Source organism: Oreochromis niloticus, linkage group LG15 (genome assembly GCF_001858045.2).
Source record: "Oreochromis niloticus isolate F11D_XX linkage group LG15, O_niloticus_UMD_NMBU, whole genome shotgun sequence".
NCBI lineage: Eukaryota > Metazoa > Chordata > Actinopteri > Cichliformes > Cichlidae > Oreochromis > Oreochromis niloticus.
The window spans coordinates 36,021,026-36,035,058 of record NC_031980.2 but is presented as its reverse complement, the minus strand read 5'-3'; the positions used below and the strand labels follow the sequence as shown (position 1 = coordinate 36,035,058).

The window sequence follows — 14,033 nt, the reverse complement described above, 5'->3', positions numbered from 1 at the left end:
ACTGAGTTCCCCTTCTTGTCCCTCTCAATTCAAGTTCATAATCGTAGTTACAGCTGCTATGGGACTAACGTGTTTTTGTTAGCCAAAAGAGATCAAAAACATTAAATACACACATTGTTCCCCATAATGGCCGAGGCTGCCCAGCATGTTTCTGCTACTTTGGACTGAAACTAGACAGATCCCAGAGTTTATCCCCGTCTGTGGAGGGCTGTTAGTCCACCGCTTACCTCAGCTGTCAGTGGGAGTGAGAAGCATCCACATTTATTTAGTCTGGAATAAAACTAGGTAAACGACTTCTCTTCTGAACAATGACAGCAATACTGAAGTGAGTTGTTGAGGATATGCTGAACTTTTTCTGTCACTGTTTTTGCTGCTGTTAGTGAAACACTGTTACTCTGACAGTGAATAAACTCTCATATGATGAGTCTGAAGGTGCAGGCATGAAGTGAAATGTCCCTCCGGCCGCTCACGTATGTGGCCAGTCGGAAAGGAGAGGTGCTTCCACCCACTGCTTTCAAATATGGTGGTTTCCACAAACCACTTCCCTATTTCTGTGTATTTTTCTGTGTATATTCATTCTGTGTAATGGATAAATTACAGGTTCATCAGAAAGCGACGATTTGTTGGAAGACATAGTCACACACACTAATCTTTGTATACAGATGAACACGATACATTTTTTTCCATTTAATAATTACATAAAATTACTGACTGCACGTGTGGGTAATGATCAGTCTTCTGCAGAAGATCTGACACCTTAAGTTGGAAATTGCATTAATAGTTTGTTTTTTAGGATGCCAACTACCTCATCAGCTAAAACCCCACCATGCACCCCCACCCCACTGCTGATGCTGCACTCACAACAAGACTTGTGCTTGTACAGCAGGATGGTTGAGAGGAAGTGAGACGGGCACAGATTTGGACTTGGACTGATTTTAATGGATTTTTTCGATTACAGTAAATGATGAGCTGTGATGTGGGAGTACAGTGGATTGCACAAATGGCGTGTGTGTTGTCGCACAGACAAACCCCAAAAGAGTTCTGACATGTCTCAACCTCTTGTTTAAAAAACACACAAAGCTCTTTATCAAGCTTAATTCTCAGAGATGTTCCTGTAACAACATTCAGCTGTTTCTACACAGACCTCAACTGGAGTCACTGCTGGGAACTTCTTCACTTGTGCATACCAAACCCTCCCACGTTTACTAGCAGATATCTGGAGCTGCCTCCTCTCTTAGTGACAGTTTATTTATATCAAAGTTTTGGCCAAACAAAAAGGGCATGCAGTATTTTTTGTTCACCTTCTTGTTTAAGTAAAACAACTGTTCTGCATGGCAAAAAAAATCTCTGTCCAAAACTGTGAGAGCCACTATCACTTCTAACATTTGGTCAGTAGGTTGCAGATGATCTTGTGAAGTCTTATCTTGCCACCTATAGTGCCCTGAGGTGGATGATTTACGTTGTGAGTTGGAAGTGCATATACAAAAAAATCAGAAAATCTGCACATCGATACCAGGAATCAACCTGAAGACACAGTTTCACAGCAAGGTTATTCAGAAAAATGTCTGTATGACATTGTTCCAGCAGTAACTCGTGCTTCATCAATCTTAACTGAGCAGGACTTTGCCTGATTAAAGCCTTCGAAAAATCCTAATTAAAAACAAAGCACAGAACAAACATGAAAACAAAGTAAAACCAGTCTAAAAATCAGCACCCCCCCAAGGATGAGCTTCCCTGACAGGCGACATCACTGAGCTGAGGTCCCACATGTTGGAAACTCGGGTCTTCCATCCCAAATTTGACTCCTCCACCCTCTGAAGACATTTCACTTCTTTGGATGCTATTAAAGAGAACAGAAAACATTTTATTTATTACATAAATTACATCAATAAAATGTACAATCCACATCCAGGTTCTCTCTTTTTTTTTTTCCTAAGAATAAAAAGGTCACTCTCTGATGAGCTAAGACGGGATGCCAAAATGACTGCAATAAAGACAAGCCCGAATTAGATTAATATAGGCCAAAGACAAAACCTGTCACTAATCCAAACCCAGGATCTTAGAGAAATATCATCATAAACTACATCACTAATTGACCAACCGATGTCCACAGTCAACTTTCTCCTGATAAAACTCGACTGGAAATTTACCCGTCTGCCCCCATCTGACCTGCCATCCTATCCAATTAAACGTTTCACAAATCAGAGGTGCCTTTTCCTGGGACCACAGACAGTCATTAGAGATATTTGTCTCCATTTAATATCCATTTTCTTCAGATGGGCAGCAGAAGGATGCAGCAGCATTATCTGAATGCTGAGGACAGGAGGTACAGAGTGCCATGTAGGGTACAACTAAACGAGGTCGTAACAAGATTTTAGGAAATTCAAATGCATTGCTGATGACAGCGTAGTTAGTGGATGGGAATTAGCGGTGAATCATCCCGAACCAGCGCGCTAGAGCTCAGAGTTTTAATGCAGCAGAATCAAGTCCAATTTGGGTGAACGTAAATCAGAACGAGTTGTTGGTGTTTTGTTTTGCATCCATTCATAAAATACACCAGAACTCACATCCCTAAACTATCCACGCCAACCAGAACAACGATGAATCAGAGAAAAGCACATTTAATAAGCTCTCAGCCACTGTGCCAGGCCAGAGACAGTGAGAGAGGTGTACTAAAACATCAGACGTCGACAGCAGCCGCCAGAGGACGAGATGTGATAAAGATGCAGATGTCTGGACACAGCTTGCTAGGTCTGAGAGCAATAGACTACAGCGCTGCGGTGAGACAGCTTAAAACTGAGTAATGAACTTGAAAATGAATTCTGGGAACACGGCAATGTTTCTGCTGGACCAATGCACAAGTTAAAAATAACATTTCCACTGTATATACTGAGAAAAGGCAAATATCCATTTGAGGAGAGGGTATCCAAAAGAGGTTTTTGGTAGAAAAAAAAAGGGAATATTTTATTCATTAAAGCACTAGCTTGACTACCCACATATTCTGAGACAGGAAAAATCCTGAGAAGTAAACCCTTAGTTACGCTTCTGAATGTCTGCCCTCAAATAATCTACATAAAAGGTGCAGCCACAAAACAAAGGATGAAAACTTGACATTTTCAGTTGGTTTATATTTCCACTGGATATTTGTTTCGGGAAAAGAAACAGAAAAAGGACAGAAGACATATCTAAATAAACTTACATGTTGTTATGCTCTAGTTTATTCTGTCCAAGTCATAATTTAATAAACTCCCTGAAAATGTTTAAACTGGTTAGTGCCCAACACGTGAAGTTAACCTTCTCAGGAAGTCAACTTAAGTCTCCCGCAAACTTGATGCCACCACAACACAGAAAGAAAACAAAAGCTTAATGTCTGATCCTTACAGCAGCAGCCAGTGCCTGATCCAGGTCTTCGATGATGTCAGCTTCGTCTTCCAGGCCAACGGAGAGCCGGATCAGGGTGTCGCTGATGCCCAGCACATTCCTCTCATTTTCTGGCACTGATGCATGGGTCATGATCGCCCTGAATGGTATGATAGAGAAGGATTACATATGAGCTGTGTGCAGAAAAACATGCTGAGATTCTAATGGAGAGCATAGACAGTGACTTTATAATGGACATAAAGTGTTGCAATTAGTTTGAGAGAGTCTGATAGGGCTCATCTATTGGTCTCTGCTGCCCCCTTGTGGTGGTCTGTGTTAGACTGCAGCATAGCTTACAGTAAACCATTTACAGAGGAGTGTACTTTTAACACTACCAAGAATAAAAACACTACAGTGACACTTACGGGTGTTCTGCTAAACTTTCATATCCACCGAGGCTTTCTGCAATCGCAAACATCTGAAATAAGACCACAAAGGACATGAAGATGAAGTGAAACACAGCACAGGACCTAATGTATACAGTCGAGCACAAAAGTTTCAAGGGAATTACAACAAATGAACAAGACAATTAGTAACCCACAACAGAAACAAGCCAAGGCAGCACTCTTCGCTGTTATTTGTGGTCTGGATCATTTTCAGACATTAACAGCAAGCTTACGTAGGCCTTTCATACACAGTGAAATCCACAATCTGTCCTTCTTGGATCATGCTGCTTCACAATGGTCCACTTGTAACCAATACTACAATAAAACTGGTCAAATTAACATGAAACAAATGTTTTTCCAGTGTGAACAAAATGTGATGAATTTGGCAGCAAGTATAAACTAATGTTACATGTTAATTATGGCTATTATAATGTAGTGAAATATTATCAACTTGGAAAGTTTGTAATGTGTCTTGTAGAAAAACAAATGTCACTGTGTCTGTGTGCGTGTCGGTCCGGTCAGTGAAGGAATCTGATCCTGATACAGACTCTATGCAGTCCATGAAAAACTAAGTACACCCCATGACTCAGTAGTTATAGAACCTTTAAAGCAACAACTTGAAGTAATCGTTTTTTCAAATGGCTTCTTTACATTGAGGTCTGCAGGCATTCATTCATGCACCACAGTATTTCAGTCGGGTTGGGGTCTGGACTTTGGACCATTGCGACACCTTGTTTCTCTCTTTGGTCTGTTGTTGATTTGCTGCTGTGCTTAGGATCATTGTCCTGTTGCATGCCCCAGTTTAGCTGTGTGACAGATAGCCTCACATTAGACTCCATAATACTTTGGTATATATACACGAGTTCATGGTCGACTTGGTGCGTGCAAGATGCTCAGTCCAAATCGTCACCCACGCACCACCATGCCCGACAGCTGTTGTGGTAAACATTTTAATCTTGTGCAAAATAATGGTTGTATACTATAAAAGTGAAATTATAGTGTCTGAGGTCCAAACAGGAAGCCAGAAGAGACAGTAGCTCGACTAAACCATTTCTTTGTAATCCCTACAAACACAGTAAGGGTGTATTTATTTTTTCACAGCACTACATCGCACACAATTTTCCTAAAGCCCAGCAACCTGCTTATTAAATGCAAAATCAAACAGACCAGAATAAATAAAAACTTTGAGCCAAATTACTTTGAGGTTACTGAGGAAGGTAGTAGCATGCTCAAGTTTCCCTTTAATGTCGAAGGCAATCATCCCTGGACACCCAGTACACTGTCTCTTCATCACTTCGTACTGGGGGTGAGACGGCAGGCCTGTGTCAAAAGAGGGAGGACATATTTCAAAATTTCAAATATAATTTTAAAGAAAAAGTTGGTAAAGTACGGCTTAATTTAAATAAGAAAACTGGCTAAATTATATTTTATAGGCAAAAGCTGTAAATAATTGGCAAAAACGTCTTGATGCATTCTCAAACATCCAGGTAAGTAAATCTCCAAAAGTTGATGTCCAGGACGTGTACACATCCTGGACAGGGAGGAACGCTGGTTTGAGCGCGGAGTCAAGGAGGCCATTTATGTGAAAAGCGAAAGACCATCTCTGAATCAAGGAGGGGGCCTAAGGGTACGTCTTTCGCCATCTTACAATGCTGTGATTGCAGCCATTCCCAAACTCTCTTTTTAATTGGGGAAACCTGCAGTCAGCTGAGACTGGAGAAGTCACCTGGATGAGTGATGAAATGTTTCTCCCACTGAAAACGCTGTCCAGGTGAAAACAATCAGCTTTTAGAAATTGGCAAAAACGGCACAACAAGATGAAAGTTAGTTATTTACCCATGAACACCAAAGTAAGTTGGAGGTAAAGTGCAGAATAATCAGTTTGCTTAGTTAAAAATTAGCACAGAGGAGGGACAAAATATTTGTGGATGAGACACGTTCGGTTGGCTACTTTTAATACAAAATTATTTATATATTTACTTCGTAGAAATAGAGGGCAACGCATTACCAAGGCAGGGATTGCATTTTGCTAGAAAACCAAAAAAAAAAAAAGAAAAAGTGTGCGACGCGTCACCGCTCAGCAACGTGAACTCAAATGACCGACAGTGACAATGGTTTAAAGAACAATGGTTCTTTGGTTCAATGTTGTCGTGTCAGTGAAAACAACAATAAAGGAAAACTCCTACAAATGTAGGAGGTTTTTAAAAATATATAAATTAAAACATGGTCTAACTGATCTACTAACTGGCAAACAAAGCATAAAGAGATGAAACCAGGAAAGGTCAGACCTTTATAGTTTAACTGCAGGACCACCAGAGTTGCGAGAAGAAAAAAAAGACAGTGTTTCATTGGGGAAGGTCACCATTGGTCAATGTGAACTCAAATGACCTAAAAAGACAACGTGCAACAAACTGTGCAACTTGGTTTTTGCAGGCTCCTCCAAAAAGGCTTAAAGCTAAATCAGCAAGAGTTTCCTTGTAAAGACTGAGATTGGAGATAATGACAGGCATGTTTTGACAAGTCTGTGGTATGTGTGATTTTAAAATGTTTACAGCAAATCACCTGGGTAGAGGACGTGCTCCACCCTCGGATCAGCCTCCAGAAACTTGGCAACAGCCAGGGCGTTCTTAAAGTGCCGCTCCATCCTCAGGTGAAGGGTCTTCAATCCACGGTTACACAGGAAACAGTCAAAAGGAGACGGCACACTACCCAGTGCTGACGCAGAGGCGGGATCACATGAAGAAAAGGAAAATCCAAAGAGGTTACAAAGCCTCCCAAAATCCAGATCAACAAATACTTTCCTACTGAAGAGAATTTAAACTGGTCAGAACTTTAGCCTCCAAATACAGTGTGTGGCATGGAGGCATATAAAGAGGTTTATTGTATATTTCCATTAAAAAAAAAAATAAAAATAAAAAAAAAAATTAATCACACTTCATGCACTCTTTGTATTTAATCACCATTTTGCAGGAACTTCAGTCGCTCGTACAGATCCTCCCTGTTCATGGAGACGAGACCCATCACCACATCGCTGTGGCCTGCCAAACAAATTACACAACAATAAAGAGAAGTCCAAAACACAGAGTTTATACTGGAGTTGACTTTGTTGCTCTTTTGTATCTGTGTGATGGTGGTGGGGCAAAACTATAACTGGGTGAGCATCAAATTCAAACACCTTGACAAAAGTTCTAATTTCACTGGTGATCACTGCATGTGTTGCTCTGTTTTAATCGTAGAGATGGGCAACGTGGACATTCTAGCATCTTAGCAATGCTTTACAATTATTATTCATTTAAGCTTAAGATCTTATTTTACCCATTTCAGTGTTACACTTTGGAGACATTTTAGAACTAAAGTAATTAATCCATTCTAGCGTGCAACAGATTCTAGATGACTAAGATCACAAAATGTTTGCATCGACTTCTAATGCAAATGTTAGGTTAGTAAAATCGGACCTACCGTTCATGTATTTGGTGGCTGAGTACATGCAGATATCAGCTCCCAAAGCCAAGGGGCGCTAAAGGTGCACAAGAGAAACAAGAGTAAATCATTTCCTGAATTATTCCAGCATGAACTGGAATTTGATTGCAGAACGTTATCGAACTGTTGTTACATAATCAACAGCGCACAAAATGCACCGTGGGTCAAGTTTCACCTGGAAATACGCCGACATGAAGGTGTTGTCCACGACCACCACTATGTCTTTGTTGTGCTCATGGACCAAGTCGGAGCAGGCCTTGATGTCCACCACCTTCATCATGGGGTTGGTGGGTGTTTCAATCCACACCAGCTACGTAAGCAAAGAGATGATTTTACTGTATAAGTCAAACCAAACATGGGGGCGGAGGGATGGGGGTAACTTCCAGAAGAAAAAGAAAAATCATCCAATCACTTGAACTGCTGATTCACAATGACCGTTTCAGTTAGCTTAAAGCAAAAAAGACACGCCCTATTATGCAACATACAAGTTAAACCAGACACTAGTACAACAGCATGTGTTTATTTTGCGGATAAAATGGAAAAGTCTCCTAAAAGGTGCGCCCAAACACAACAAAACAAACAACACATGTTCTGAAATCTTCTGAAATGTAATTTTTGCTTTGACATACCTTAGTATTTGGCTTCAAGGCAGCCTTGAGCAATTGGGGTTTTGTGCAGTCAGCAAAAGACACATCCAGGCCGACTTCAGCTGCGATTCTTTGAAAGTAGCGGTTTGTGCCTTGTGATTAAAAAAATAAAAAAATCGCTGTTAATATCACTAAACCACATCATAAATAAGTAATCTAGGAAACAAGGTAACGTCTCATAGCTCAACGAGTTTGTTTTACACATTTGGCCAAGTTGCAAAGTGGTTTCTCACCTCCATACACGTCATCCATGCTGACGATTCCATCGCCTGCCTTGAGCATGTGAGTGATCGTCACTGTGGCCGCTAGTCCTGAAGCGAGAGCAAGGCCTGCAGGGAAAAGGTGTGAGAAGTTGTCAGAGCAGGAATTATTTTCATCATCATGTCAGAGAAGACTAAAATTGGAAGACTGTCATTTTTGAAGCATTAAACATTAAGTAAAATGATGACATGCTGTTTAAATTCACTGCTGCGAAATATGATTGGCTGACGTACAGTACTTTGCTCCGTCCAGTGCAGCGACGGCTTTTTCAAGGCAGTTTCTGGTAGGATTTCCACTCCGGCTATACTCGAAGCCCTACATCAACACAAGGTTTTTACATTTCCATCACCACGGTCAACATTTATAATACTTGCGTGCACCTGTTCAGACAGTAAGGGGATGCAGTTATTTAGTGGTCAGTGATGACTTGGTATGTGGCACTTTTGTTAAGTTTAGGTATTAAAAAAAAAACCCCACAGATATAGATATTTGACTTATTATTATTAATGTTATTATAAAATACTTTGTGGTTGGATTATATATATGGTGCAGGTACATACAAGCTGTTGCTTCTGCCTACACCCTTTTTGTCTAAAACATAGTCGGGTTTTTCCTTCTTTTTCCTTGATTTTGAAAAACACTGCTTGCTTTGCTACGATCAGAAAGATGTAAATGAAATGAAAAAAATAAGTTTTTTAATATTTGGAGAGAAAAAAAATTACCACTTCTAATGGAGGTGATGTGGGGCTAATTAAGAAAACCAAAGTCTTTGTAATGATGATTATGATGATTTTAAAATCATAGAAGCTGTGTCTTTGTGCTTTGTAATTTCCAAAACACATAATTAAAAGGACATGTTGGGATAATTAATTCCCTGTGAAATCAAACGAATGCTTTAAACAAAGCGTTTAAGTGGTTTGTGTGAAGAAAGCCATCGTTTCCATATCACGCCCTGCTCCCACCTACTGCACGTTTATGTTTAGATTCCATTGATCATTTACTGGTTCAAATCGGAGAAATGAGCTGATTAGGAAATAACCAGATGTTAGACCTGAGTGCAAAAACTCTAAAAACAAATGTTTAACTGGTAACGCATTACATATGAGGAGTCTTACAACTGTGAAACATTAAGCAATGAAAACTGACACTAGTGACCTCTGCCCTCGAGAATTTCGTTCCTGTGTAATGTCCTGCCTCTTTTTGTCAGTGTAGTGCTAGAAATCTGTCATCTGTTAGCCAATCAATGCCAGAAGCAATGAGAAGGAAAAAACGACTTTAACAATCTGAAACAAAGGAGATAATGATGTTAGAGCGGAAACAAAACATTATTTATCTAACACAGGCGGATTCTAGTCTAGACTCTCAGTAATGGATGGCCATGGGCTGGTTATCACACGCAGGAAGGAATTACAATACAAGTCGAGCTTCATATTTTGACTGAGGGTAGTTTCTTATTTAACAGAGTGCGCAGTCAGTCACATGAAGTGGGTTAAAAACACTTGAAATCACAGATTTTACGTTAACTTTACTTACCTAAAGAGGCATTCTTAAAATAATACAAGACACGCCTCCATACAGAGCTAAAACATAATAATAGTATAATAAGAATAAGAATAACCTAAAAATATACAAACATTTAGAAACCATCGGGCTTCATATCGTCCCTAACACTGCAACGAGTCTGATCCTAACCTGGCCTAAAGTAACTGGGTACTTACAGCGTGCTTTCCTGGAGAGTGCTGCTTGAACGTGGTAGAAAGGGAAATCGGCGGTACTACAGCCATAGATTTCCATTGCTCCGGCTCCTGACCGACGTGGATGGCATCTGTTGCAAAGGATTTATAAGCCGTGTGGAAACCGGCGAACAAATCGCTTTGTTCTTCTTTTTTGTTCGTGTTACTCATGGCAGTGCGCTCCAAAAATGACCACAGCGGGCTGAAGATGAGTAGGCATTACCCGTGCCCGGTAATGGTAAAAGACATTTAATGGAGCCGTGCGCTGCGCTTGTCGCTCGGAGCCAATCAGCGCTCGACACAAACCGCGGAGTGGCGCTGATTTGCTGGGGGTTAGTGGGCGTCCAGGCCACGTGGCCATGCACGTTGTTTACGCTGTTCGTCGTGATGCAATGTTTCCTGCTTTTTAAGTCAGGGTCCGCGCCTCTTTTTCCAACACGGTGGCTACTTTTTAACACGAATGTACTACTGCACGTTGTTTCCTTCTGGGTTTAGGATTCAGATATTTACCCAGAGACAGTGATTTATAAAAGCAACAGAGTCACTTTACAATAACACAGACTTGGGGGGGGATACTCGATTTTTCAGCAACCGCAATAAAAGTTCTTGTGTTGGTGGCACAATTCACAGAATCTGGTGCATTTTTTTTATCCAATCATATTTTTATTAGCGCTATTTTCTTTTCCTCTTTAAAAACATTTTTGTATCTGAAGCTGTGTTTCCAGGGGTGAACCACAGGGGGAGGAAGTGCTCTGTAATGACTTCTGAACGAGAACAGTCCGCTTTGCTTTATTGTGTGCAGTTTGTTGAGCAAATTCACACAATCGCGTGGAGTTAGTGTGGTCTCAAAGTGGAAACAACATCAAATAAATATAGGAAAATTTCTGGCTATTTGCTTTTTTCTTTCATGAAAACAACAAATGTAATCTTTCTATCAGAACTATCTTTTTTGGTGTAGTCACAACATTTTGGTGACAGTGAGACAGTGGTAACACGATAGAGGTGTTTTTGATGCAGATTTAAGTATTTGTTGTTGTTTTTCATTAATTCTTTTATGTATGGCAATGACTTAGCACGTAGACAGTGGGTGTGCTCTGGTATGGAACGATCTGTGGAAAAACAGAGGACTCTGTGCAGTCTGTGATTTAGTAGCTTAAAGAAGCACCTTTTGCAGCAGTAACTTGAAGTAATCGTTTTCCGTGTGACTTTATCAGTCTCTCACATTGTTGTGGAGGAATTTTGTTCCACTCCTCTTTACAGCGTTGCTTCACTTCATTGAGTTCTGTGTGCACTTGTTTGTGCACAGTTTTCTTAAGTTCCTGATACAGTATTTAGTCAACTTTGGGCCCTTGAACCACCTTGATTCTTTTCTTTTCCAGCTATTCGGCTGTAGATTTACTGCTGTGCTTGGGATCAAGCTGGACTCGTATTTGACTCTAAAATACTTTGGTTTACAGAGAAGTTCATGGTCGATGCGATGAATGCAAGGTACCCATGAAGGTGATGTCCAGGTGAAAATAAGTCCAATTCATCACCCCTCTGCCATTGTTGGTATGAGGTGTTTGTCCTGATATGCTTGTGTGTGCATTATTAAATTATAACATCTCCACTTTGGTGTCGTGTGTCCAAAGGACATTGTTCAAAAAGTTTTGTGGTTTATTTAAATGCCTAAGCTGTGCTGCCATGACCTTTTTACAGAGAAGAGGCTTTCTCCTGGCAGCCTTTGCAAATTAGAAAACCAACAGGCTCAACTGCAACCCCAAAAAACCATTTAATGGGAGCTGTGTGTTTCAGACAGTGTTAATGGAGCGTGTTGTTTTGTACACGTTTCAATGATTTAGGTCTGTGGTTGGAGTGCACTGCCAGTGTTGCATGCTGACAAACTATTAATTGTTACCACCTGTGCCTATTAGGGATTAGGTCCCGGTAGTGTTTTGTGGATGGCTGCGCATGTGCATTAGAACTGCTGAGGAAAGCCTTGTGCTAAAATGCATTTATTTTTTTCTTATTGTCTAGTAATATTAAAGATTTTATACATGAAATTGTGAGTGCTGAAGTTCTTATTCATAAGTTAATACTTCCAAACGAGTTATACTTGTTCAGTCTTCTTCTAATTGTACTGTCATGAACTTAAACATTGAATTTGTTAACCGAAGTCTGCAGAATCTGAAGAGTAGGTCTTGGGCTTTTTGCAGTTTCTCTGAGCATTGCACGGTCTGAACTGGGAATCCACTCTTGGAAAGACTGTTGCATTGTTTTGGTAAATGGCCTGTATTTATATAGCGCTTTTCTAGTCCCTAAGGACCCCAAAGTGCTTTACATATCCAGTCATTCACCCATTCACACACTGGTGATGGCAAGCTACGTTGTAGCCACAGCCACCCTGGGGCGCACTGACAGAGGCGAGGCTGCCGGACACTGGCGCCACCGGGCCCTCTGACCACCACCAGTAGGCAACGGGTGAAGTGTCTTGCCCAAGGACACAACGACCGAGACTGTCCGAGCCGGGGCTCGAACCTGCAACCTTGCGATTACAAGGCGAACTCCCAACTCTTAAGCCACGATTGCCCCGTTTTAACACAAACTGTGAAAACTTCTGCTTTTACACTTCCAGATAATCAGTAAATCAAGTCCATTTGATTAGTATCTGGCTGCTACTTACTCGCATAATTCCTGTGGAAGCAGAAAGGGTGTATTTAGTTTGAATGCACAGTCACATGAAAACTTCACGTGACTGTGACTACTGTAAACAAGATATCACCTTTGTTTTAGGAAACTGTGGACATTTCATGCTTTTGCATGTATCCAAACAAATCAAGCTGCTGCTGCTATGGCCTTTTTTTTGGCAAAGTACGCACTACAGTTTGAACAAAAATTCTGTAAATAAGGGCTTAGAGACCGTCGTGTTTTGTTTTGCTTTTTTCTAAATAAATTTATGACTATTTATGAAATGGAATCTGTCATATTTCTTGTATTTTAAATACCTTTCTTTTTTCCTGAAGCACCCATCATTGTCATAAAGAATTGATGTTCATTGTTCATTCAGGCTTTTGGCCATACACTTCATTCTAAATAATAACATGAAATAGATGATAAAATAATTACTTACAGTGGTGATAACGAAATGCATTCACTGAGGTATCTGGGTGCAATTTTAAGTACATGTTTATTTCTGTTCTTCTTAGTATAGATCTTCCACTATAGATTCATTTGAAAGTTGGTATTCCTGGTTATTTATTTGAGCTATTCAATGCAGATGATCCACAGAGAGTATGCTACATGTAAGATTTCCATCTCCAGCACTAAACTGTTAAAGTTTTAAAGCTGAGGGCTGTGGCTGAAATTAACACTTCCATATAAAAACATTCAGCTGATGTACTATGTGGTCATTAAAATGTAGAACTTTTATTGTCATCAATGTACATTGATGTATTTTGTAGTATGATTCTGACCTTTAAAAAATTAAAGTACCTTAACATTTTACTGAATAAATAATATTTTATGTTGAATTTATTATTCAGTATATATTGCAGATCACGTTGGCAGATTACACACAGGTAAAAGACCTTAGTAAAATGCAGAAGACACAGTAATGCAGTATAAAAATTTAAAATCCAATAATGAGTGCAATAGGCTCCTTTTTATGAATAACAAGCATGCCTGTAACTCTTGTAACTCTACAAACAAACAGTGCAGTGTTAAATAAAAATAGCAGTTCCACAGCGTTAAATTATTACTTTACAAAGTTTTGTCCTTCATCCAAGTTTTTGTTTTCTGTAAAAACAAAAGAGAACAAGAGAGCAGACTAATATTTTAAAGTGATTTAGCATAAAGAGGTGGTAAGTACTGTACTGTACACACAGCTTTTATGAAAATATAAAACAAGACAAGCCCCTATGAGCAGACAGTTTTTACTATATACATAAAAAATATATTTAATTATTGTTGGGATAAACGAGAAAACACTATGTTAGCTGCAAGGGGGGTTGCTGGCTGTTTCCCATGTGTCATGTAAGTTTTAAAAAATCATAGAAAGTGTAACTCCCTTGGTGATATATTTTTGAATGCAGTGCCTTCATGCACAGTACATAATAAAAATAAAATAT

At 39.8% G+C, this 14,033-nt stretch overlaps 1 protein-coding gene across 1 annotated transcript; it reads right to left on the bottom strand.

Annotated features, from left to right (window-relative positions):
- Positions 1 to 917: 917 nt before the first annotated feature.
- On the bottom strand, positions 918 to 10,191 carry cth (cystathionase (cystathionine gamma-lyase)). Its single transcript, XM_003455357.5, has 12 exons — positions 9,913 to 10,191; positions 8,428 to 8,509; positions 8,167 to 8,262; positions 7,916 to 8,025; positions 7,462 to 7,596; positions 7,266 to 7,323; positions 6,767 to 6,844; positions 6,369 to 6,521; positions 5,005 to 5,126; positions 3,786 to 3,838; positions 3,382 to 3,520; positions 918 to 1,840 (listed from the first exon to the last, which is right to left on the bottom strand). The coding sequence occupies exons 1-12, from the start codon at positions 10,096 to 10,098 to the stop codon at positions 1,826 to 1,828; spliced, it is 1,227 nt and encodes a 408-aa protein (XP_003455405.1). The 5' UTR covers positions 10,099 to 10,191; the 3' UTR covers positions 918 to 1,825.
- Positions 10,192 to 14,033: the final 3,842 nt, after the last annotated feature.

What these genes read in the sequence shown, in the direction of transcription:
- cth (XM_003455357.5), bottom strand. Translation starts at nt 10,098, where the DNA reads ATGAGTAACACGAACAAAAAAGAAGAACAAAGCGATTTGTTCGCCGGT. An exon ending in ACTCTCCAGGAAAGCACGCT is followed by an intron (nt 8,510 to 9,912) that starts GTAAGTACCCAG and finishes GTGTTGATGTAG; the next exon opens with GGCTTCGAGTATAGCCGGAG. An exon ending in ACTGGACGGAGCAAAGTACT is followed by an intron (nt 8,263 to 8,427) that starts GTACGTCAGCCA and finishes TTTTCCCTGCAG; the next exon opens with GCCTTGCTCTCGCTTCAGGA.